The following is a 25798-nucleotide window of genomic DNA, read 5'->3' as shown; positions in this document are numbered from 1 at the left end:
GCAAATTTTAATAATTTCGACTCACTGTTGGCTCGTACATATATATTTCCATCATGAAATGGCAAACCTTACTGTCGCTCTACTTTTGTAGCGTCCCTGTTGAAAAACCCTGTGCTAAATTTTGAACCCTTAAACGGTCAAAGCTTTCTAAAAAGTAAAAAGTGAACTGTTTAATTCTGGTTTGTTACGAAAAAAAAAACACTTTCGGTTTAGATTTTGAAACTGAAAATAACAATTAATTTGTGACTTATTTACTTCCAAAAGTAATTTAAATCTTTATTTCTTAATAATCTGTCCTTATAATCTTAGCTCAAAGGATCTTAGCTTAGGATCGTTGAAAGTATTGATTTACCAAAGACGAACAAATTCCGAGACACGCCCTTCATTTCCTTGGCCACTAAACTGAAGTCAACATATTTTAAAATGTTTAAAACACTTTGCAATTTCTACTTTCTTCTTTGTCTCTATCACTTTTATTGGTCCAAATCGGTGTCTATAAAGCCATCTCTTAAGTTTTGCTAATAGCCTTATCTCTAACGGAGTCTAGACAATTTCGAACCGGGAGTAGGTTAAAAAAAAACTCTATAAGCAATGAATAATGTATACAAATATGATATACGAGTAAAAAAAAACATTGTCGTCATAATTTTGTATCTCCAAATATTTTGAAATTTGTTTGTGAATTATGTGCTGGTTAACGCGGCCGCCACTTCCCGCCAGATAACTCAACATTTTGTAGACTGTTTATAAGTAACACCATTTGTATATTCACAAGCTTGACGTAACGTACATAGCTTGCATACGTTTGTATAGTATACACGCTATCGTCACCATATAGTAACCCCAGCTGATGAACAAAATTAACAAAACCTTCGAAATATAAGTGATTTCATTTAATCGGGAGCACTTTGTGGTGTTTGTTTGTATTTTTTTATTGTTAAATCCAATTTTTCGTCTCAAAAATCCATAAACAATAAATTCCAACATGTCCCGTCGATAAAAATTAAATCCAATCAACTTCCGCACTCCCTACACGATTTACGAACCTCTTAACCTATCTAGACTTTTGTCGTCATCAAATGCATTTTTCACATAAACAAAAGCTGACATATCTTAAATTCCCGCAAGTGGGAGTTTAGTATAAAATGCTAAGTCAGCCGAAAGATTATAGCTAAGTTGCAGTTGCACTTGACTTCCAATAGTCATGGCAAAATTATATGTTTATTCTCTGTTTAGTGTTATTTTGCTTATCAATGTGCATAAGTGTCGTGGAAGTGATTCGAAGCAATGCGATGAATCTGAGTCGGATAATCCTGTTTGTGCCACCAGTGGAAGCCATTGGTATTTTTTCAAAAATATGTGCCTCCTAAACAGTGAAAACAAAGATCGTCGAGTAATGAATCTTCCTAGTGAGTGCTTATTTAATTATTCCTTAAACAAAATTCTGACGAATCGTTGTTATTTTATAGCTCTAAGACCGACGGATATATCGAATTGTTTTAGTCATTGTGACCAACTCTGTACGAATATATTTTCTCCAGTTTGTGCTGCAACAGGAAATGAACTGAAAACATTTCCAAACAAATGTGAATTTGATGTTGAGAATTGTAAAAATGGGAATAATTGGAAGATTCTTTATGATGGAAAATGTCAGAAGACTCCGCAACTAAATCAACACTCAAATGTATATCACAACCAACAGAAAAATACTCATTCAAACGGATATCATCAATTTCATTTACCACAAATTCAGGCCTTATCTAATCCTATTCCAAGATCATATAAAGATTCGAATCCTTTCGCTAAATATTTTCAACAATATTCAAATCGTCATCCTCAGACTTTTCAACAACGTGGTTCCCAGCAACATAATCAACAGATCCCACTTATGTCATTTACACCACATATTCAAAACCATCCTCATCGTCACGATACCGAAATAACTCATTCGAAACCAATAAAATCAGTTTTCATTCCACATCCACAATTCCACTCCTTTGAACAGCCCCAAGTTTATTCGGGAACAAGTCCTCAGCTGTATGAAAGACAGCAACATTCAAAATTCCAATTTCCTATTAATAAGAGTCCAATTGCACAGCAACATATTCTGCATCATTATATTCCTCAAGTGAATTCACATCAAAATATACTCACCCATCCACATCAACCAGTTGAAACTTTTCCAATAATTGGACTTAAAGAAAATTCAATTTATTTTCAACAGTCTCGTCCACATGAGCCACCACTTCAGCACAGAATAGTTCCTGAGCAAAACAAAAGCCCACTTCGACTGCCTCATCAGAATCCTCAGGAAAACCCTTTTCCGAAGCATCCACAACAACAGCCACAATTACCAACAGGACGACAACCATTTGAAAAACCGATTTTCCAGCAACATATTCAACCACATATTCAGCCACATCTAAACTTCCAACAAATTCCTCAGCCACAAGGCAACCCTTCAGCAGTTCCTGAGCTAAATGAAAGTCCCATTGTACTTCCACAAGCTCAGCCTCATGCAGAAGTTCACTCTCAACAATATGCAAAGGTACCAATTGAAACTGTAGCAGTTCTTAAGGTAAATGAAAACCTGATTCCTCAGACACAGGTTCATTCCTACCCAAATCCCCATCCTCAACAATACTCCCAGTCTCAAGACAGATCACATTTATATCATTATGGACCTGCTTTACCCCAAATACAACCTAATCGAAAATCATATGAAAATCCAATTCAACTTCCACCAATTCACTTTGATCTAAATCCAAGGACCCAAATTATGAACCAACCAAATAAAAAGACGCATTTGCAATGGCCTCGTAGAAATCCTTATGCTCAGAATCATCCTCATCCCTTTCCAATGGCTAAATATCTTCCACATATTAGTCGAAAATATCAACTAATTTCACATCCACACTATCAGCCACGCCCACAAACTCATACCAGGTCACATTCCAATACTGACAGTCTGACAAATCCAAAGCGATATCCAATCATCCGGTCAAATGTTAGATCTCATCCAATTCCTTATCGATTGCTGAAAAACCCTCATTCCAAATATCGCCATGTTCAGCCGCTAAAATATTCATATCCATTTATTCTCCCATGGCCACAGAAACAACACTTTCCATTTCTTCAACCAAACGTACATCAGTCTTCACAGAATGCCAATATCCCAACCTATCCAGTTCCCAAGTCACATTTCCGGCCACAACCACAATACCGTTTTAACGGTAAAGGGAATTCAAATCCCTTTGCCACCCATCCACAGAGAAAAGCTCAAATCTTTCAGCTAAATAATTATTTGATTCCACAGCCAGATATTCAGCAACAACCTCAACTAAGACAACTTCCACATCCACAAATCAAAACACTCCCTCAGTCTATTCTCCAACCTCAACACCAGACCCCCGATTCCGAAGAAGTTCCAGAACCATTTATGATCAACGATCAATGTCCCACACAATGTTCAATGGAATATAATCCTATTTGTGCCACTTTCCAAGGTTTTGAACACACATTTGACAATCACTGCCACATGAGGTCAGATGCATGCGGATCAAAAAGAGGTAAGCACTTTAAACCGAGAAGCTTCAAAAACACTCTTACCTTAAAAACTAAACTCTTTCTATCCCTTAGCGTGGGTTGTAAAACACAACGGCGAATGTATTGAGCCAGAACCAGAACAATGTAATGCCAATTGTCCAAGAATTTTCAGCCCTATGTGTGCCACCTTTAATGGCCAAAACAAAACTTTTAACAATGAGTGTCTTTTGGATTTGGAAATTTGCAGCAGTGGAAACTGTAAGGCCCTATTTTCATCAAAGAATACAAAAAATCATACTAATTGTGACTTATTTTAAGCTTGGGATATTTTATATAACGGTGAATGTAGAAAACCCATTCAGAATTGTCCAAAAGTGTGTTCAAATGTTTACGATCCAGTTTGTGCGAACAGCAATGGAATTCAAAGGGAATTCCCTAACCAATGTTTTGCCCTGCTCGAAACTTGTAGAACAAAAGAAGGTAAATTACAGTTTTTGAACTTAAAGGGTTTATTATTTTTTTGTATACATTTTCAAGACTGGAAAATTGTTCAACAAGGCAAATGTGAACAAGTAACAGCTCCTCAACTTCCACCGCAAACCACAAACTGTCCCGATGTGTGCCCTGCTATCTTTGCACCTGTTTGTGCTGTTTTAGGAGGGTCTAGAAGAACTTTTTCAAATGGTTGTCAGTTAAGTATAGAGACATGTAAAACAGGCCAAGGTAAAATCAAATAATATTTGAAATATAAAAAAGAACTTATCTTACTTCTCATGACGAAAATAGATTGGAAAGTTCTATTTGATGGACAATGTGAAGACACACATCGAAGACAACCCATAGAGCCAAAATGCACTTCTAATTATGAACCAATTTGTGGAATGCTGAATGGTTTTAGGAAAACATTTACAAACAAATGCCAAATGGATTTGGAAATTTTGAAAACAAATAATGGTAGATAAACATTTTTAACTAAATTTTTGGGGAGATTACTAAGTTGTTAATCCCTTTGCAGCATGGAACTTTGTAGGCTTAGGACCTTGTGAAGTATTACCGCAACCACACTTTGAACAACCAAAAGTAGTCCAACCACCAGTACCAGAGCCAATGCTTCCTCTACAAACAATACCTTCTCAACAGCCAATAGCACCTCAAAGGCCAATGCCTTATCAACAATCAATATCTCGACAGCATCCAATACGTCCTCAACATACAATACCATTTCAACAACCCATACATCCTCAACCCCCAATGCCTCCTCAACAGCCTATACCTCCTCAACGACCAATGCGTCCTCAAAAGCCAATAATGGCTCAACAACCAGCACCTCCTCAACATCCAATGCTTCCTCAACAGCCAATACCTCCCCGACAGCCAATGCCACCTCAACAGCCAATGCATCCTCAACAGCCAACACCTCCTCAACAGCCAATAATGCCTCAACAGCTAATTCTTCTTCAACAGCCAACACCTCCTCAACAGCCAATACCACCTCAACATCCAATGCATCCTCAACAGCCAACACCTCCTCAACATTCAATAATGCCTCCACAGCTAATTCCTCTTCAACAGCCAACACCTACTCAAGAGCTAATACCTCATCACCCAATGCCACATCAAAACCCAATACCTCCTCAACACCCAATGCCTCAACACCCAATGCCTCAACAGCCAATACCTCCTCAAGAGCCAATACCATTTCAAAACCCAATTCCTCAACACCCAATACCTCCTCAAAAGCCAATACCACCTCAACATCCAATGCGTCCTCAACTGCCAATAATGGCTCAACAACAAGTACCTCCTCAACACATAATGCATACTGAACAGGCAGTACTTCCTCAACAGTTTATACCACCTCAACAGCCAATAATGCCTCCTGAACAGACAGTACTTCCTCAACAGTCAATACCACCTCAACAGCCAATAATGCCTCCTGAACAGCCAGTACTTCCTCAACAGTCAATACCACCTCAACAGCCAATAATGCCTCCACAGCTAATACCTCTTCAACAGCCAACACCTACTCAAGAGCCAATACCCCAACACCCAATGCCACATCAACACCCAATACCTCCTCAACAGCCAATACCTCCTCAACAGTCACTACCACCTCAACAGCCAATAACTCCTCAACAGCCAACATCAGAAAGTACCTCCCCTTTAGCTTGTCCACTTTGCTCTGATTCCTATGAGCCAGTTTGTGGCATCTCCAATGGCCAACAACAAACATTTAATAACGAATGCTTGCTGCTATCAGAAAACTGTTACTCAGACAAAAGTGAGTTCGGCACAATCGAAATCGATAGGATTTATCAATTCTTAATATTATAATTTCCATTTTTTATTTCAGAATGGACTGTTGCTTATCAAGGCGAATGTCATGACATTACCGTAGCAGCTCCACGGAACTGCCCAAATTTCTGTCCATTGAATTATGATCCTGTTTGTGCTACTTTCAATGGAATAAGGCGAACTTTCCCAAATGAATGTGAACTTAATCATGAAGCATACACAAGAAATGAACGTAAGTTTGCAACACTAGAACTTCTCATTTTATTGAAGAGAATTGAAGTTTGTTCTTATAAATTTCTGACACTCTAAAGTTCAAGCTTGAACTTGAGAAAAGATTGTAATAAGTAAGATTTTAAAATTGTACAAAATCAGGCACTCAAACTCTTTTACTTTGCATCTAATTTTCTTTTACTATTTTTATCTTTCAGAATGGGTTATTCTAAATATTGGAGAGTGTGACTATTGCCCAGTTTGCTCATATGATCTTTCACCAGTTTGTGCCGAATTTAATGGTCAAACACGAACATTTGATAACACCTGTCAAGTTGAATCTGAGAATTGCAGAACTAATAGTGGTAAGCTTAAAAGTTTGTGAAAAACAAAAGATTAAAAACTAGGTGAAAACACAAGATCTTCTTTGTATCTTCAATTGTTTTTACCTAGAAAACATAACTCCAATTATCAATCCTTTTAAATTCCTGTCGAAATAAGGTTTACTATAATATTTGTTCGTTCAAAATCTTCTAGCATGGAAGGTAGTATCGAAAAATGCTTGCGAAATCCGTAGTTGTCCAACAAACTGCCCGAGAGTTTATATCCCAGTTTGTGGCATCAGCAATGGTGAGGCCAGAACTTTTGGTAACATCTGCGAGATGAGACAAGAAGCTTGTAATACAAACACAGGTATTACTTGATTGATTACCCGAAGACGAATGGATTTTATAAATTTGTTCTACTTTTTCTTATTTCAGTCTGGAATATAGCCAGTAAAGGAGAATGTCCTGGTCCAAAGGAGAACTGTCCACAATCATGTAGCCTAGATAACAATCCTGTGTGTGCTGTTTACCAAGGAGTTCGAAAGCAATTTATCAATGAGTGTTTTTTGAGATCGGAAAATTGCAAGACTCACAAAAGTACGACTAAAAAACTTTAATATTTCCTAGAAAAGTATTTAATCATCTAAAACTTATTTCTTAAAGATTGGGAGTTCGTCAATGTGGGCCCTTGTGCTGACGAAATCCCACAACAATTACCATATCCTGATGAACCAATAACCCAAACTCCCATTGATAAGCCTGATGAGTCGAATTGCCAGATAAATAAGTGCCTAAATTTCCGTGATCCAATTTGTGCTGTTTTCAATGGAGAAGAAAAAACTTTTTTGAACGCCTGCTTTTTAAATAACATCAAGTGTAAAACTGGTGAAGGTAAAACTAAGAATTAATCTCTTTTATTTCAAAATAACTTATGGCACATTGTTATCTTTTTTATGTATAGATTGGAAAATTGTTAAACACGGCAGCTGCCGGAAATCATCATCACCTAGAAGTAAAATTGCAACCGAACATTTACAGTGATAACATAATTTTATAATTTAACAATAATAAGTTGTAATTACTTCTAATTATTGATAGTATAACTTAATTTAGCGTTAATTAAAACTACTTATCTTACTTTTCAATTATCAATTTAAATTGTTTTATTTAAACAAAAAAAATAAAAGTATTTAGAAGATTGTGTTTTTATCTCAAAATTATTTATTGAATGTTTACCATGGTCCTTCATTAGAGACAGAGAGGCCTGATGAAGTTTAATATAAAAAGGCGTTAAAATACAAACAAGTCACTTTTAATATGTTCAAAAATGTTAATTCTTTTTTTAAAGAATTTTAAAAATATAATACATAGGGAATTATTAATTTCTGTTGCTATAGTAAAATTTATTTCAATATGGAGATTTGACAGTTGATTTAGTCCATGTTGTCAAAGCTACATCTGTCAAATTGTATGTTATTTATTTAGTTTTACAAAATCACCATTCGCAAATGCTGTGGTAAAAAAATGTTGAGTCCGCTGGGGTAACAAACAACAATCAAACGACAAAACTACCTGCAACTCACTCAGGACCCATAAGCTGAAGGTTAACAACAATTAACCAGTTTCTGAATGGACTGTATTAAAACGTCAACAAACAGTCTCAAAGAGATACTGAAAGGAACGTTTTTTATGGCTGAATCACAAACACGCTTCAGCTTTTGGGTTCTTCTGCGTTACGTTGGACCAGCTTCGAGGTTGCTTTAAATGACATTTATATTATTTCATCCCTCCAAAGAGCAAATATTTTTTTACAGCTGTTGAGCTATCAGACAAAGCAAATGGTCAGATAATTGAACAAGAGCTTCCGTTTGGAGTTACATTACGTTCAATTACGTTCTTTTCCATACGATTGTCAAACGGAACGTGAGCATGCATTGAAATCCTATGTATGAACTAAAACGTCAGGTGAAGGAAAAGTTTGACAAATTCCCATAAGATTTGAAAGTTATTATAAACAGTGGTAAGACAAACTGCCTGGAATAATGTTTAAAATGATTTATTGGGTGGCGTTTGGATGCAACCATAAATTTATTATTGTCTTTTGAAAATTGTTCATTGTTCATTGTCATGTTTTTCTTTTTTAGCTCATGGCAGAGCCTGAACTTTCAAACAATCTATTTTGTTTCTTTTTTACCTCTGAAGAGTTTTAAATTAGTGTTCCTTTTATAATTCTGCAAGTGTTCTGAGCTAGTTCAGAGCAAACTCTATGAGCTCGAAATAACATAACTGAGTAGACCGTTGAATGCTAAAGACAAGCATTTGACAAGTTAGTTCACATTCTGTTCAAAATTCTTTTCTGCATTTTATTTTAACAAAAACAACAGAACTATCAAGTGTCAGAAATGGAGGTAACCAATGTTGGAAAATGTATTGATGAGAAATTTTTTTTTAGTTTAAAGCAGAAAATTGGGTTATCAAAAAAATATCTATGTATGATCTTTTTTAGCTCAGATACATCAGAGTGCTCGGATAGTTCTATCTTCTCTGAATAAAATGTCCTATCAAATGGATAAAACGCTGAGAGCCGCTTACTTCCGTGGTGTGACAGAGGCAGAGGGTTAGGGTTATGTTATAGTGGCTGTCCAAGATGGAAACGGACACACATGAATCTTGAGGCTTCCTCCTAAGCTCAATGGAACCAGCTTGAGTCCCTTACGAAACGTGAGATTATACCGATATGATTTAGATCGTTCAGATCGTTAAAGAAGAATTCTCCTTCTTGCGTTTTCGAGCTAGAGCAGGGCATGTGCAGAGAAGATGAAGAACCGTTTCTTCCTCTTCCTCTTCCTCGTCCATAAAGCTTCTGCAAAAGTCATTTGAGAATACGACTAGTCTCGTGGCGTGCTTTCCTATTAGACGGTGTCCGGTTATGACACCTATTATCGAGCTTTTTAGAGAGAGCAAGCACCTTGAACGTTTTATATCCAGTGTTGGCCAGATGTTTTTTGTGGCTTGACACGTATAGATGTTGTTCCACCTGGTGCCTGCCCTCCTCGCAGCGTCTTGCATTAGCAACAGTTTACAAGTAGCGATTGATATGCCAGTACTTGCCAAACGTGACATGACAGAGGCAGAGCTCAAAAACAAAAACAAACTTACAATGGACTTCATCTAATAAAAAATTTATTAACTAACAAATTTTGACTTTATGGTTTTGAATTTTACTAAAGGAGTTAAGTGGACTCTTCCAATGACATTGTTTTTAATAATACAATTCAATAGAACAACGCTGCTGTAGTACCCGTGGCATGATGGATAGTGTGTTGGCCTGTCATGCTAGAGGTCTTGCCTATGCCATCTAAAGTTTTTTTCACCAATATTGCCTCTTGCGAGGAATTGACAAATTCTCCAAGAGTAGTTCTTGTCATGAAAAGTGCTTTCTCAAATTAGCCGTTCTGATTCAGCTTTAAACTGTAGTATTCGCACACAGGAGTGGTTGAGATTTGTAAGTCACTAGGCCCTACTTCTCAACGGACTGTTGTGCCACTCAATTTATTTATTTTAAAACAAATCTGCAAACTGGATTAAAAACAAATGCTTTCCAAGATATCGCCCGCGAAATAAATCAGGCTTTATAGTTGCTAAGCAAGTAGACACAAGATTTAAAGGTCTGAATATAACTTACAAGCAGTACAAGGAAGATAATGAAAAACGGGAATGTTCAGAAAACTTGGAAATATTTTGAAAAGATGGACGATTTGCTCTCCCAGGCTCCAGAAATAAATGCGCAAGCAGTTCTGTCTTCGGAGAGTGCTAAAATCGTTGAGGTTGATCCTAAATCGAAAAAGAAGTCAATACCCGTGTCGATGCAAAATGTGTAAGAAAAGCCTGTGTGGAGGAATTGGTATTACAGATAATGCATTATAGTCTGTTGATTTTAATTGTTTATTTTGTTTTTTTGTTCACGGGCCGTAAGCTTAACTTGAGAGCGCGTTATACGAGAAGGCTTCACAAGATTATCAAATTCTGAACTATGGTCAACAAAAAAAGTATAAAGTTCTTTGATCTTTGGAATGCATCCAAGAAAAGAAATGCTTTTACATGTATCACACTTCCAAAACAAATCACTACTCGATTCGAGCGCGAACCGATCAGAATCACTGATTTTAGTACATTTCATATGAAAACCGGAATTGCAAACACCGCAACTAATCAATTCAGACTTTGTAGTTAGAAAATTACAGTGAGAGCATTGGACGTTCATAATGAAAACAAAAGCAACAAGTGCATCGACTGTCTGTAATGAGATCAAAGCTTCAACTCTTTGGAGAGTTAACTGAAGTAATCAGTTCTTCATTTCTTCATTTAACACGAATCAAACTATCTCACTTGCACTTCATAAGAAACATCGAAACACCATTTGCATTTGAAGTTTGCTGTGAAACTTAATCATTTTTAAAACTTCTTGTGCGGTGCAACCAAAAAGATTTATTTAATCTAAACTGAGGCAAAGCTGTGGGGGAAATCTTTTCTATTGTTTTCTCTTGCAAATTAAGCCCAGTCCCAGTTAAGTCCGTTTTCATTAACAAAACTAAATAATAACAACAGTAACAGGTTCATTTTTCCCCAATGGAAAACACATGATTCCAAATGCACAACTACTCAACAAACACTGCCATCGAGATACATATGCAATATCAATCGTACCAACATTTTTTTTTATAATAAGCACACACTTAAGCCACTTAAGGGGATATTACTACCCTTATTATGCAGTGGCACAATGTGAGCACTAGGAAGATGACTAGGAAAGACATAGTGTGGTAAGGTATTCCACATTCGCGTAGTACGGCTAAAGAATGAACCTCTGTATTTGACAGTACGACCCAAGTTGGACTCGAGGGTATACTGATGAGCATTCCTAAAAGCACGAATATTACGATTGAACTGTTAAGAGGAGGAATGCAGCTGGCTATTTCACTAGAACATAAACCGTTAAAATAGTAAACCTTACGACGATGTTCAAGGGAAGTAATAAAGTTCAATCTCCTCGATGCAAGTACCATCAATGGATAATGGCAAGGTGTGTATATCTCGCTTTAACGATACAAGACAGAATTGGGTTTTCGAAGCATTAAGGTCTGAATTAAATGAGCTTATCATATTTTGTCGTTGCAGTTTCACAAACAATGGATTCGAAGTTGCAGACAGGAGATCATTAATAAAAATGAGAAAGAGTATTGGAGTTAGAACAGAGCCCTGAGGCACACCAGCATTTATTTTATGGACTTCATACTTGAATCCATCCAATACTACTTGTATCGAACGATCCGAGAGGTAATTACTAATCCAATGAAACAGGGATTCATGAAAACCGAAAAACCGCATTTTCCATAGCCTATAACCTAACACACTATCAAATGCTTTTAAAATATCAACCTCAATAATCTTACTTTCTCCAAAGCGATGTAAAGATTTGCGCCATGAGATCACCAGTGGACCTATTTCTTCGAAAGCCGTACTGACGGTCATTACGAAGCTTTCGATCTTTAAGATATTTCTTGAGCTGATAATCAGCGTTTCCATGACCTTGGAAAGAAGGGACGTAAGTGCAATCGGTCCATAATAAGAGGGTGAGGAAGATTCGCCTTTTTTGGAAATGGTCTGGACAAATGCAGTTTTCCATCTTTAACTTTTATCGGAAGTATTCATACTACGGATATTATTTTTGTTATTCGTGTTATTCAACAAAACACGGTTAATATCGAAACCCGACATTTTAAGTAAATCACCTTTAAAACCTTTCATGGTAGTATATCAGAATTGAAACTATGTTAAGTAAGTACATTTTACCAAAATCGATCTTATTTATGATTTCCAATGTTATCAACAACAGTGCACCATTTATTCAGCCTGCTTCGCCAATGTAGCAATGCAAAAAGTCCAGTTTATGATTGCAGGCACTTTTCTGAAGGAAAGAATAGTAGATGTTAAGGTATAATGAGACACAATTGGTGCTCTTATCGGTATATGGGAACCATCAATTTAATTAATTAATTAACTTCAATCATAAATGTAAACAGTTTAAATTGAAATGTACAACTACCTGGTAAATTATTTTTCCGTAGATAATGAGCTGATGTTCTTGTAGATTCTTCAGCGGTGCACCATTTTATAAACCGTCTCAGCAGCAATCTATAACAATTTCACAACTTGTCAATTTCTAAAACATAAGAAAGTTCAATGCCTCAGTCTGTTTCATAATAAAACGGAAAGCTCTGATCAAACTCTGCTCAGAACCGACTTGACGTGCTAAAGTTCTGCTCAGTGCTCGACTCTGATCTTAAAACGAAAAACGCCTTTAAATAATAATTTCTCGTGTCAAATAAATCCAGTTAAAGAAACAGTTTTGTAGTACGAAAAAGCTAACTGGGACGGTCTCAAAAATTTCTTCAGGATCTTTAACTGGTCGCTATACTTCCTTCGGTAGCGACGTAGACTCCTGTGCAGATATGTTTTCTAGTATGATTCATCTGGGAATGGAATCCTTTATTCCGAATAGGGCTAAAAGTATTAAACCCAAGGTTAAATCATGGTTCGATTCGAGCAAGCCAGGAAGGCCTGCAACGTCTATATTCGAAGGACCAAATTTGTACATGACAATGTTCCAAAGGTAGTAAGAATTTTTGGTGATTTGTAAAAAACATCAGGAATTCTTTCTCTTCCTCGATTCCTTTGCTTCTTGTTAATGACACTCCTTTAGTTAGCTCTATTGATAAAGCCAACTTATTTTCAAGGCAGTTCGACGAAAATTCCACCTTACCAGATAGTGTCATGACTCCCTCAGTTCTTGAACGGGTAAATGATTCTATGGGACTAATCTTTTTTCGTACTCGAACTATGGCGAGAGTTTTTAAAGATCTCAACATTCATAAATCCGTTGGACCAGATGGTATCCCCGCTATTATTCTGAATAGGTGTTCTTCCACGCTATCCTTTTCTTCAGGGCTCGTTCCGAGTAGTTGGAAAATTGCATTTGTTCAGCCAATCCTCTTAAAAGGCGAATCTTCTTCTCCCACAAATTACCGACCGATAGCACCAACGTCCCTCCTTTCTAAGGTCATGGAAACGCTGATTGATTATCAGCTTAAGAAATATCTTGAGGAACGGAAGCTTATTAATGACTGGCAATACAGTTTTCCTGGCAATAGGTCAACTAGTGATCTCATGGTTCATCTTACCGAACAGTGAAACAAATCTTTACATCGTTTTGGAGAAAGTAAGATTATTGCACTTGATATTTCCAAGGCATTTAATAAAGTCTGGCATCTTGCTCTCTTATCGAAAAAGTGTGCTTTCGGTATCGACGAATCTCTTCTTCGTTGGATTAGAAATTTTCTTTCAAACCGTTCAATACAAGTTGTTTTGGACGGATTCAAGTCTGAAACTCATAAAATAAATGCTAGTGTGCCACAGGGCTCCGTTTTATCTCCGACCCTCTTCCTCATTTTTATAAATGATCTCCTGTCTGCCACATTGTTTCATAAATAAAAATTCGTGTGGAATTTAATGCTTCGAAAACTCGAAAACGCAATGCGTTATGTATCGTTGCAGCGAGATAAGCCCTCTTTGCCACTATCTATGAGTGGCACTACATCAACGAAACGAAAAATCTTGACATCTTCGGAATGTGCATCAGCAACCACCTTTTGTGGAGCGATCTTATACGCGCAAGGTTTCTTGCCTCACCTTTTTTACTGATATTTTAACATACTAAGCTCTAGTGAAATAGCCAGTTGCATTTCCCCCATTTAACCGTAATACCCACGCTTCTAGAAATACCCATCAGTTTAAAGTACAGAGATTCTTTTTTTAGCCGTACTACGTGAATGTGGAACGCATTGCCACGCTCTATCTTTCCCCGTCATTGCAATGTTCAGAAATTTAAAATCAATGTACACCGCCACCTCCCATCCAACCCTTTCCTCTTTTCCTAATGCTCACACTGTGTCTTTGGAATATTAAAAACCCTTTTAGTGTTCGCTAATTAAAAAAAAAAAGTTTAATAAAATCAAATATGTTAATGAAATTCCCAATGAAATGCCAAGTTTGAAATGAAATTATTGTTTTTATTTAAATTTGTGTATGCATAAAACATAGTATAAAAAAGCTTAGTCTCTAATAAAATCTATAGCAAAAAAAAGGTATAAAGGAGTTAATTAAATCTAAATTAAGTAAAATATTTAATTAATAATGGTCTATCACAAAATCGTTATTTCGATGCAAAAATTATAATCCAAATTCAAAAAATTGATTTTTGTCTAAAATTTTGCAGAAATTATAAGTTGTTATGTTAATACTGGAAATGTTTGTGTGAAATTCTAAATCTCGGTTTTAAAAACGGAAACATTTTTGGACCGGGGCATTTTCCCTTGCTGGCAAGGCTCCAAGCTGAAATAAAAAAATGAGAATAAAATAAAAAATCTATTTGGTTTTTAAGCTTAAAAGCTTTGAAGACAAGCCATACCTCTGTTTGTATTACAGGTTTCTTTTCTCATCTCACAGATGTTGCCAAAAGTTCTGGCCTCACCATTGCTGATGCCACAAACAGGGATATAAATTCTTGGACAAATTGCTGGACAGTTGCGGATTTCACAAGAATTCTTCGAGACTATCTTCCATGCTGGACAATTTTAAAAAAAGAAAAAAACGTTAATTGAGTTTGGAAAAACTTATTTCGACAAGGAACATTTAAAAAATCCAAAAGACTTAAGAACTGGCTTTGTCTTTTCAACTTTAAATTAATTGACTAATATTTCCGTTAAGATATTGGATTTTAATAAATCAAACATGTGATTTTCGAGAGATTCTAGAAAGTTTCGAGCGTGTTGCCACTCATATGTTTACGGATTTTTTTAAGGGCACCTAATCGAACTTTGTAATTCTGTGGCTATTTTGAAAGCTTACCACTGTTAGTTCGGCAGTTTTCAGCTTCTACCTTACAGATGTTATCAAAGGTACGTGTTTGACCCTTAAGCTCGGCACAAACTGGTGAAACATCATCTGAGCAAACTGGGCAATAGTCACACTCTCCGACATTTAGAATCACCCATTCTGAATTATAAAAATAACAAAGGTGAAAAGAAGTAGGTGACAAGAAGTTTAAAAATGTCTCTTTCAATAAGCAAGATGCAAAGTTTGCAGTCTTTTCTGTGAGTTTAAGACTGGAAAATAAAAGCTGTCAGCAACCTCAAAATTTTGCAGGAAAAAGTGTCAAATAAATTGTCAACATTTCTACTGAAGTGAATAGACATAAGAAATCCAAAGCTTTTGACACATTTGGTAGCTTAATTCAGAAATGCTAGAACTGGGTTATAGAAGAGGCAATAAAACTTACCTTTATTGGTTGTGTATGCTTCGTGATTGAGCTCACATTCATTTTGGAAAGTTCGTCTTATTCCATTGAAAGTAGCGCAAACAGGATTATAACTCAATGGGCAAAAATTTGGGCAGTTTCGTGGAGCTGCAATGGTGACGTCGTGACATTCGCCTTCATAAGCAACAGTCCATCCTAAAAGGAAAAGGGAACCATTCATTAAACGGGGTCCGGTTTATTGGATGAATATTTCTCAAGACTGTGTCATACTCACTTGCGTTTGATTGACAGTTTTCGGCTGACAGAAGGCATTCATTACCGAATGTTTTTTGTTGGCCATTAGAGATTCCACAAACTGGCTTATAGAAACTTGCGCACATTGGACAAGCCATCGTTAAGGCACTTGTTGATGTTGGCTGTTCGGAAGGTGTATGATGTTGAATCGGTGTTGGTTGTTGAGTTGGTGTTGGGTGTGGAGCTCCGAATGCAACGTCATGACACTCGCCTTCATAAGCAACGGTCCATTCTATAAGAAAAGGGCAAAGTCGAATTTAGTATGAGTGATATTTCATAAGCTTGTATCATACTCACGTCTGTGTGATTGACAATTTTCCGCTTGCAACATGCACTCGCTATGGAACGTTTGTTGTTGGCCATTGGAGATGCCACAAACTGGTACATAAGCATCAGAGCACATTGGACAAGCCATGGGGAAGGGATTGGTTAAAATTGATGGTTGTTCGAATGGAGTTGGCTCATCAGATTGTGTTTGGTATGATGGTTGCATTGGATGGTTTGAAATTGGTTCATATGTTGGCTGTGGTGTTTGGTATGATGGTTGCATTGGGTTGTTCGAAATTGGTTCATATATTGGCTGTTGGCATTGGCCTTGATGAATAATCCTCCAATCTTTAAAGTTTTTAAACGATATTAAACTCATGCAACACTCTTATGTAAAATAGCACACAAAATTTACCTTCTCTAGTTCTACAAGCCTCGATTAGGGCGAAACATTGATTGGGGAATTCTCGTTGCATCCCATTGTAGCTGGCACAAACTGGATTGTAAATGCTTGGGCAAATTGTTGGGCAATTCTGAATTGGGTTTCTGCATTCACCGTTATATAAAATATCCCAAGCTAAAAATAAAGTTACAGTTAGTAAGTATTTTGATTGTGTGATCGAGATAGAGCCTTACAATTTCCAGTGCTGCAAATTTCCAAATCCAGAAGACATTCATTGTCGAATGTTTTGTTTTGACCATTGAATGTTGCACACATTGGACTGAAAATTCTTGGACAATTGGCATCACAACGTTCTGATTCTGGCTCAATACATTCACCGTTATGTTTAATAGCCCAGGCTTTAAAAAAATTAATAGTTATATTGATGCTTGGATTATAAAAAGCAAGGCCAGATGATTATTCGACTTGATCAAAAGATCAAGATTTAAAACAATCAGTTGGATGTTTGGTGTGATCTTAGACACTTACCTCGTCCCGATCCGCATACATCCGCTCGCATAAGGCAATTGTTGGCGAAAGTTTGTTCTACATCCTGGAAAGTGGCACAAACAGGATTATATTCTTGGGTGCAGTGTATGGGACAACGACGATGGTTGATGAAAAATGGATGCGGCATTGCCTCTGAGCTTGGAAACTGCTGACGCGGATGCACTTGTGGTTGGGGATGAGCTTGAGCGAAGGGGAATGGTGGAAGCTGTGGTTGTGGCCACGAATGTGATCGAGGATTTGGCAAAAACTGACCATTCTGATTTGGAACGCGATGACCATTTCGCTGCGAAAATGGGAATCGTAGTCTTTGAGGTCGTCCAAAAGCAACTGGATATGGCACACTAAATGACTGATCATGGAAACGTTGAGGATATGGCTGGATGTGACTTGGTGCATGAGACCATTCTCTAGGATAAGGACGCTGGTAATGTGGATATGGAATCAAATATTCATTCGGCTGGGCAATAGGAGTTGTGTTTAGTACAGGAATTGGTTTGGTTTGACCTCGAGGTTGTAGTTCCTGAGTTTGTTGTTGATATTGAGATTGATAATCTTGATGAGAATCAATATGTTCCTTTGTAGTCGTCTTCACATTAGGTTGTTTCTGACCATGTTGCTGATCCTGTTGTGTTTGTTGCTGATGTTGAGAATTATAATCTTGATGAGACTCAACTTGTAACTGTGTAGTCGTGATTCTAATTGGTTGGGATTGACCTTGTGGCTTTTGGTTGGCCTGTTGGTGAGGTTGTTGATGATGTTGAGAGTGGTGACCATAATGAGAGCCAACATGTGGACGTGGAATTGTGCCGACATTTTGTTGGGCTTGACCTTGTAGCTGTTGTTTTGGCTGGGCCTGTGGTTGAGTTTGTTGCTGATGTTGAGCGCTATATTGTTGATTGGACTCAATGTGAGACTGTGTACTCGTTATTCCATTTGGTGCAGAAATTGGTTGGGCTTGACCTTGAGGCTTTTGATGAGGTTGTTGATGATGCTGAGAGTGGTGGTCGTGGTGAGAGTCAACATGTGGTCGTGGAATAGGGCCTGCATTTTGTTGCGGTTGAATTGGTGGCTGTGTTTGTGGTTGTGGCTTGGCCTTTGGGAGGACGTTTGGCTGGGCTTGTGGTTGAGTTTGTTGCTGATATTGAGCGTTATATTGTTGATTGGACTCAACGTGAGACTGTGTAGTCGTGATGCCATTTGTTGCAGGAATTGGTTGGGCTTGACCTTGTGGTTGTGGTTTTGGCTGCGCCTGTGGTTGAGTTTGTTGCTGATGTTGAGCGTTATATTCTTGAGTAGACTCAACGTGAGACTGCGTAGTCGTGATAACATTTGGTGCAGGAATTGGTTGGGCTTGACCTTGAGGCTTTTGGTGGGGTAGTTGATGATGATGAGAGTGGTGATCATGATGAGATTCAACATGTGGTCGTGGAATGGGAACTGGACTTTGTTGTGATTGACCTTGTGACATTTGTTGTTGTTGGACCTGTGGTTGAGTTTGTTTCTGATATTGGGAGTTATATTCTTGAGTAGACTCAACGTGAGACTGTGTAGTCGTGATTCCGTTTGGTGCTGGAATTGGTTGGGCTTGACCTTGAGGCTGTGGTTTTGGCTGCACCTCTGGTTGAGTTTGTTGCTGATGTTGAGCGTTATATTCTTGAGTAGACTCAACGTGAGACTGTGTAGTCGTGATTCCGTTTGGTGCTGGAATTGGTTGGGCTTGACCTTGTGGCTGTGGTTTTGGCTGCGCCTGTGGTTGAGTTTGTTGCTGATATTGAGCGTTATATTGTTGATTGGACTCAACGTGAGACTGTGTAGTCGTGATTCCATTTAAAGCAGGAATTGGTTGGGCTTGACCTTGTGGCTTTGGTTTTGGCTGCGCCTGTGGTTGAGTTTGTTGTTGATGTTGAGCGCTATATTGTTGATTGGACTCAACGTGAGACTGTGTAGTCGTGATTCCATTTGGTGGAGGAATTGGTTGGACTTGACCTTGAGGCTTTTGGTGAGGTTGTTGATGAAGCTGAGAGTGGTGATCATGATGAGATTCAAAATATGGTCGTGGAATGGGAACTGGACTTTGTTGTGATTGACCTTGTGACATTTGTTGTTGTTGGACCTGTGGTTGAGTTTGTTTCTGATATTGGGAGTTATATTCTTGAGTAGACTCAACGTGAGACTGTGTAGTCGTGATTCCGTTTGGTGCTGGAATTGGTTGGGCTTGACCTTGAGGCTGTGGTTTTGGCTGCACCTCTGGTTGAGTTTGTTGCTGATGTTGAGCGTTATATTCTTGAGTAGACTCAACGTGAGACTGTGTAGTCGTGATTCCGTTTGGTGCTGGAATTGGTTGGGCTTGACCTTGTGGCTGTGGTTTTGGCTGCGCCTGTGGTTGAGTTTGTTGCTGATATTGAGCGTTATATTGTTGATTGGACTCAACGTGAGACTGTGTAGTCGTGATTCCATTTAAAGCAGGAATTGGTTGGGCTTGACCTTGTGGCTTTGGTTTTGGCTGCGCCTGTGGTTGAGTTTGTTGTTGATGTTGAGCGCTATATTGTTGATTGGACTCAACGTGAGACTGTGTAGTCGTGATTCCATTTGGTGGAGGAATTGGTTGGACTTGACCTTGAGGCTTTTGGTGAGGTTGTTGATGAAGCTGAGAGTGGTGATCATGATGAGATTCAAAATATGGTCGTGGAATGGGACCTGCATTTTGTTGCGGTTGACCTTGTGACTTTGGTTGTTGCTGGGCCTGTGGTTGAGTTTGTTGCTGATATTGGGAGTTATATTCTTGAGTAGAATCAACATGGGACTGTGTTGTTGTGATTACATTTGGTGCAGGAATTGGCTGGGCTTGACCTTGTGGCTGTTGTTGAGGTTGTTGATGATGTTGAGAGTGGTGGTCATGGTATGGATCAACATGTGGTTGTGGAATGGGACCTGGACTTTGTTGCGATTGACCTTGTGAAATTGGTTGTTGCTGAGCCTGTGGTTGAGTTTGTTGCTGATGTTGAGCGCTATATTGTTGATTGGACTCAACGTGAGACTGCGAGGTCGTGATAACATTTGGTGCAGGAATTGGTTGGGCCTGACCTTGAGGCTTTTGGTGGGGTTGTTGATGATGATGAGAGTGGTGATCATGATGAGATTCAACATGTGGTCGTGGAATGGGACCTGCATTTTGTAGCGGTTGAATTTGTGGCTGTGTTTGTGGTTGTGGCTTGGCCTTTGGAAGGGCGTTTGGCTTCGCTTGTGGTTGAGTTTGTTGCTGATGTTGAGCATTATATTGTTGATTGGACTCAACGTGAGACTGTGTAGTCGTGCTTACATTTGGTGCAGGAATCGATTGGGCTTGACCTTGTGGCTGTGCCTGTGGCTGAGTTTGTTGCTGATGTTGAGCGCTATATTGTTGATTGGACTCAACGTGAGACTGCGAGGTCGTGATAACATTTGGTGCAGGAATTGGTTGGGCCTGACCTTGAGGCTTTTGGTGGGGTTGTTGATGATGATGAGAGTGGTGATCGTGATGAGATTCAACATGTGGTCGTGGAATGGGACCTGGACTTTGTTGTGATTGACCTTGTGACATTGGTTGTTGTTGGGCCTGTGGTTGAGTTTGTTGCTGATATTGGGAGTTATATTCTTGAGTAGAATCAACATGGGACTGTGTTGTTGTGATTACATTTGGTGCAGGAATTGGCTGGGCTTGACCTTGTGGCTGTTGTTGAGGTTGTTGATGATGTTGAGAGTGGTGGTCATGGTATGGATCAACATGTGGTTGTGGAATGGGACCTGGACTTTGTTGCGATTGACCTTGTGAAATTGGTTGTTGCTGAGCCTGTGGTTGAGTTTGTTGCTGATATTGGGAGTTATATTCCTGAGTCGACTCAACTTGGGACTGTGTAGTTGTGATAACTTTTGGTGCAGGAATTGGTTGGGAGTGACCTTGTGGCTGTGGTTTTGGCTGCACCTCTGGTTGAGTTTGTTGCTGATGTTGAGCGTTATATTCTTGAGTAGACTCAACGTGAGACTGTGTAGTCGTGATTCCGTTTGGTGCTGGAATTGGTTGGGCTTGACCTTGTGGCTGTGGTTTTGGCTGAGTTTGTTGCTGATGTTGAGCGCTATATTGTTGATTGGACTCAACATGAGACTGCGAGGTCGTGATAACATTTGGTGCAGGAATTGGTTGGGCTTGACCTTGAGGCTTGTGGTGGGGTTGTTGATGATGATGAGAGTGGTGATCATGATGAGATTCAACATGTGGTCGTGGAATGGGACCAGGACTTTGTTGTGATTGACCTTGTGACATTGGTTGTTGTTGGGCCTGTGGTTGAGTTTGTTGCTGATATTGGGAGTTATATTCTTGAGTAGACTCAACCTGGGACTGTGTTGTTGTGATTACATTTGGTGCAGGAATTGGCTGGGCTTGACCTTGTTGCTGTTGTTGAGGTTGTTGATGATGATGAGAGTGGTGATCATGATGAGATCCAACGTGTGGTCGTGGAATTCGACCTGCATTTTGTTGCGGTGGACCTTGTGAGTGGGCCTGTGGTTGAGGTTGTTGCTGATGTTGAGCGCTATATTGTTGATTGGACTCAACGTGAGACTGCGTAGTCGTGATTGCATTTGGTGCAGGAATTGGATGGGATTGACCTTGTGGCTTTTGGTGAGGTTGTTGATGATGCTGAGAGTGGTGGTCAATGTGTGAGTCAACATGTGGTCGTGAAATGGGGCCTGCATTTTGTAGCGGTTGAATTTGTGGTTGTGTTTGTGGTTGTGGTTTGGCCTGTTGGTGGGCGTTTGGCTTCGCTTGTGGTTGAGTTTGTTGCTGATGTTGAGCATTATATTGTTGATTGGACTCAACGTGAGACTGTGTAGTTGTGACTCCATTTGGTGCAGGAATTGGTTGGGCTTGACCTTGTGGCTGTGCCTGTGGTTGAGTTTGTTGCTGATGTTGAGCATTATATTGTTGATTGGACTCAACGTGAGACTGTGTAGTTGTGATTACATTTGGTGTAGGAATGGGCTGGACTTGACCTTGAGGCTTTTGGTGAGGTTGTTGATGATGCTGAGAGTGGTGGTCAATGTATGAGTCAACGTGTGGTCGTGGAATGGGGCCTGCATTTTGTAGCGGTTGAATTTGTGGCTGTGTTTGTGGTTGTGGTTTGGCCTGTGGAAGGGCGTTTGGCTTCGCCTGTGGTTGAGTTTGTTGCTGATGTTGAGCATTATATTGTTGATTGGACTCAACGTGAGACTGTGTAGTCGTGATTCCATTTGGTGTAGGAATTGGATGGGATTGACTCTGTGGCTTTTGGTGAGGTTGTTGATGATGCTGAGAGTGGTGATCATGATGATATTCAACATGTGGTCGTGGAATGGGACCTGGACTTTGTTGCGATTGACCTTGTGACATTGGTTTTTGCTGGGCCTGTGGTTGAGTTTGTTGCTGATATTGGGAGTTATATTCTTGAGTAGACTCAACCTGGGACTGTGTAGTTGTGACTCCATTTCGTGCAGGAGTTGGTTGGGCTTGACCTTGTGACTGTGGTTTTTGCTGGACCTGTGGTTGAGTTTGTTGCTGATGTTGAGCGTTATATTGTTGATTGGACTCAACGTGAGACTGTGTAGTCGTGATTACATTTGGTGCAGGAATTGGTTGGGCTGGACCTTTTGGTTTTTGGTTGGCCTGTTGGTGAGGTTGTTGATGATGCTGAGAGTGTTGGTCATGATGAGAGCCAATGGGTGGTTGTGGAATGGGGCCAGCATTTTGTTGCGATTGATCTTGTGAGTGGGCCTGACCTTGAGGCTTTTGGTGGGGTTGTTGATGATGATGAGAGTGGTGATCATGATGAGATTCAACATGTGGTCGTGGAATGGGACCTGCATTTTGTAGCGGTTGAATTTGTCGCTGTGTTTGTGGTTGTGGTTTGGCCTGTGGAAGGGCGTTTGGCTTCGCTTGTGGTTGAGTTTGTTGCTGATTTTGAGCGCTATATTGTTGATTGGATTCAACATGAGACTGTGTAGTCGTGCTTTCATTTGGAACAGGCATTGGTTGGGATTGCCCTTGTGGTTGTGGTTGCGCATGCTGATTCGGTTGTTGATGATGTGGAGACTGATGATTTTGGTGAGACTCAGTTTTTGGTTGTGGAATATGTAAGCCTTTTGGATGAGGGATTGGTTTGATCTCAGATTGTGGATGCAGATTAGGTTTTTCATTAGTATTTGGCTTGCCCTGATTATATGAATATTTATTTAATTCAGGATATTGGAATTGCTTATCATGTTCCTGTGGATTTGGTGGTTTGTTACATTCGCCAACATGAAGAATCTTCCAACTACCACCTTGTCTACAATTTTCCTTATCGAATTCACATCTGTTTGGAAATGTTTTCTGTTCAGTTTTTGTTGTAGCACAAAGTGGAGCATATTGATGTTTACAGATTTGATCGCAAAATTTGAAACAATTTGTCATATCTGTGGCGTGGAGTTCTAAAATAATAAACGGTAAAAAAGTGTATGTTAGGTACCTATGTATTTAAGATAAAGAAATTATAATTTTAACACTCACTAGAAATACCAGATTCTATACGATCTTCATTTTCTTCTCTTAAGCGGCACAGATTTTTGAAAAAATACCAATGGGTTCCATTGGTAGCACAAACTGGATAATCCGTTTCGTCACAGGGCTTCGAATGCTTTCCGTTTCCATGACCCTCCGACACATTTGCCAGCAAAAGGATGCTCAAACACGAATAAACCACTAACTTTGCCATAACTAATGAAAGTCAAGAGCAACTTAATTGAACTTCTAGCTGACCAAGCGTTTTATAGTTTTATTTTTTGAAATTTCAAATCATATATTTCATATTTCAGCTGCTTATGTGAAAAGCATTCTACAACCCCATGAGTCTTGATAAGGCTCCAGATAAATCATATGTTTGCGAAAAGTGCGGAAATTGGTTGAACTTAACTTTTATCAGGGGGCATTTTGCAATTTTTGTATTTATTATTTTGCAGAAATAAAATTAGATTGGATTGAATCAAAACAATAAATAAGACGCGGTATATAAGAGTCACCTGTTAACGCTTATTGCAATTCATTGCATTTTTATCAGTGGTCAAGAAAGTAATGATTGGTGACGATTTTTTAGAAATGAAATACTGACGCGTTCGTTTTTTTTTATTGTTGTTGTAGGTGAAGTTTGGTTGGTTTCTTTTTGCTTTCGAGTGATCAAATAATTGATTAACATTAAGCGAAATAGGCACATAGTGTAGGTCAGTAGACATAAACTTAAATTTGAACTATATTTCAAACAATTCAATTTAATGTCGAAGCCACATTAACATTGTTAAAAAGTTGTGGGATGAATAAAACGCTTAATGTAGTGATAAGAAAAACTGATGATTCTTTGTAATTTAAAAATAATTATTGGGGTCGTTATATTTTGTGAAATAAAATTTTGGTTCCCCATAACAACAGCTGCACCCACCGCTGGTTGTGCTTCTTGAAGTTCGAATTAAGTCGATTTTTACATAGGATATGTATTTTTATTTTATACCTAGCCATATATTGGAACTTATTTTTGTAAGCGAAAGTCGAATGAAAATACAAATAAGTTTAAAATGAAGTTGTTCATTTAGTGAATATGGATTTCTGATTTTTTTTTAACAAACTACAAAACATTAACTGAAGAAATGGGTCACCTTCTTTCTTAAATTCATGTCACTATGTATATTCAAGAATTGCATTAAATATAAATACTGAAACAAAAAACGAACTCTTTGCATAATAAATCATAAAAGATTTCAACATTATTCAAACTGATACATAATAAAACGATGTTTTTGGTTTTAAATTTAACTCACTTATTGGTTAAATGTTGATGAAATGTAATACTCCCAAAGGCGGATCCAGACTTTTCATCAGGGGGGTCACACACTTAGATGAGTTTTTACTCACCCCTTAAAAATGTTCTTTAATGTTTTGTAAAGGATGCTAACAAAATTTAATAATTGCTAAAATGACAACTTTAGTTATCAAATTGTTTAGAACAATAGCAAGTTATGGTCTAACTATTTAATTTGGATGACTCATATAAAAGCATTTCAAGATTCGAACAGTTGTCTAAATATGCCATATTTAAGACCTAAAATACAATAGCTTAGAGGGTTTTTGGTGCATTTCGCGCACGTTTTTCCAAAAACAAAACACACTTTACTTGTTTTCATTTCTATTTATGCGAAGAACTCTGCAAAAATTTAAAAATACAGAAAATGAGATAGGATCTGAAATGTAAAAATTTCGAGCTTTTTTTACGTAGGTTTTTCGATCTCAATTTCCGGGAGTCTCTTATTCATATCGTTATCAATTTGCTTACTCGTATTTGGATCTTATAAAGTCGTCAACAAACCTTATAAACTGTAGAGACATAAAGGTTTGGTTCTTGAATTTAAGCAAATAGTTGCTTTTAAGCACATAATTTCTCTAAAAAAAAATTAAATTAAAACAAAGTAAGGTAAGTAAACAAATAAGTTGGGAAG

At 38.3% G+C, this 25798-nt stretch overlaps 1 protein-coding gene across 1 annotated transcript; it reads left to right on the top strand.

Annotated features, from left to right (window-relative positions):
* The first annotated feature begins 1180 nt into the window (after window positions 1-1180).
* Window positions 1181-7418, top strand: LOC129938369 (uncharacterized). Its single transcript, XM_056045877.1, has 14 exons — window positions 1181-1409; window positions 1470-1684; window positions 2225-3569; window positions 3640-3804; window positions 3865-4026; window positions 4084-4269; window positions 4333-4500; window positions 4562-5827; window positions 5900-6073; window positions 6270-6416; window positions 6589-6744; window positions 6813-6974; window positions 7041-7268; window positions 7339-7418. The coding sequence occupies exons 1-14, from the start codon at window positions 1205-1207 to the stop codon at window positions 7416-7418; spliced, it is 4659 nt and encodes a 1552-aa protein (XP_055901852.1). The 5' UTR covers window positions 1181-1204.
* Window positions 7419-25798: the final 18380 nt, after the last annotated feature.

The sequence above is a fragment of the Eupeodes corollae genome, chromosome 1 (genome assembly GCF_945859685.1).
Source record: "Eupeodes corollae chromosome 1, idEupCoro1.1, whole genome shotgun sequence".
Classification (NCBI taxonomy): Eukaryota; Metazoa; Arthropoda; class Insecta; order Diptera; family Syrphidae; genus Eupeodes; species Eupeodes corollae.
The sequence above is the reverse complement of the archived record's forward strand: the minus strand, read 5'-3'. Positions and strand labels throughout refer to the sequence as shown.

Bases quoted from the DNA above. Each gene is read 5' to 3' on its own strand.
- LOC129938369 (XM_056045877.1), top strand. From the start codon at position 1,205: ATGGCAAAATTATATGTTTATTCTCTGTTTAGTGTTATTTTGCTTATC. The intron at 4,027-4,083 runs GTAAATTACAGT...TACATTTTCAAG, and splicing joins AACTTGTAGAACAAAAGAAG to ACTGGAAAATTGTTCAACAA. The intron at 6,975-7,040 runs GTACGACTAAAA...TATTTCTTAAAG, and splicing joins AAATTGCAAGACTCACAAAA to ATTGGGAGTTCGTCAATGTG.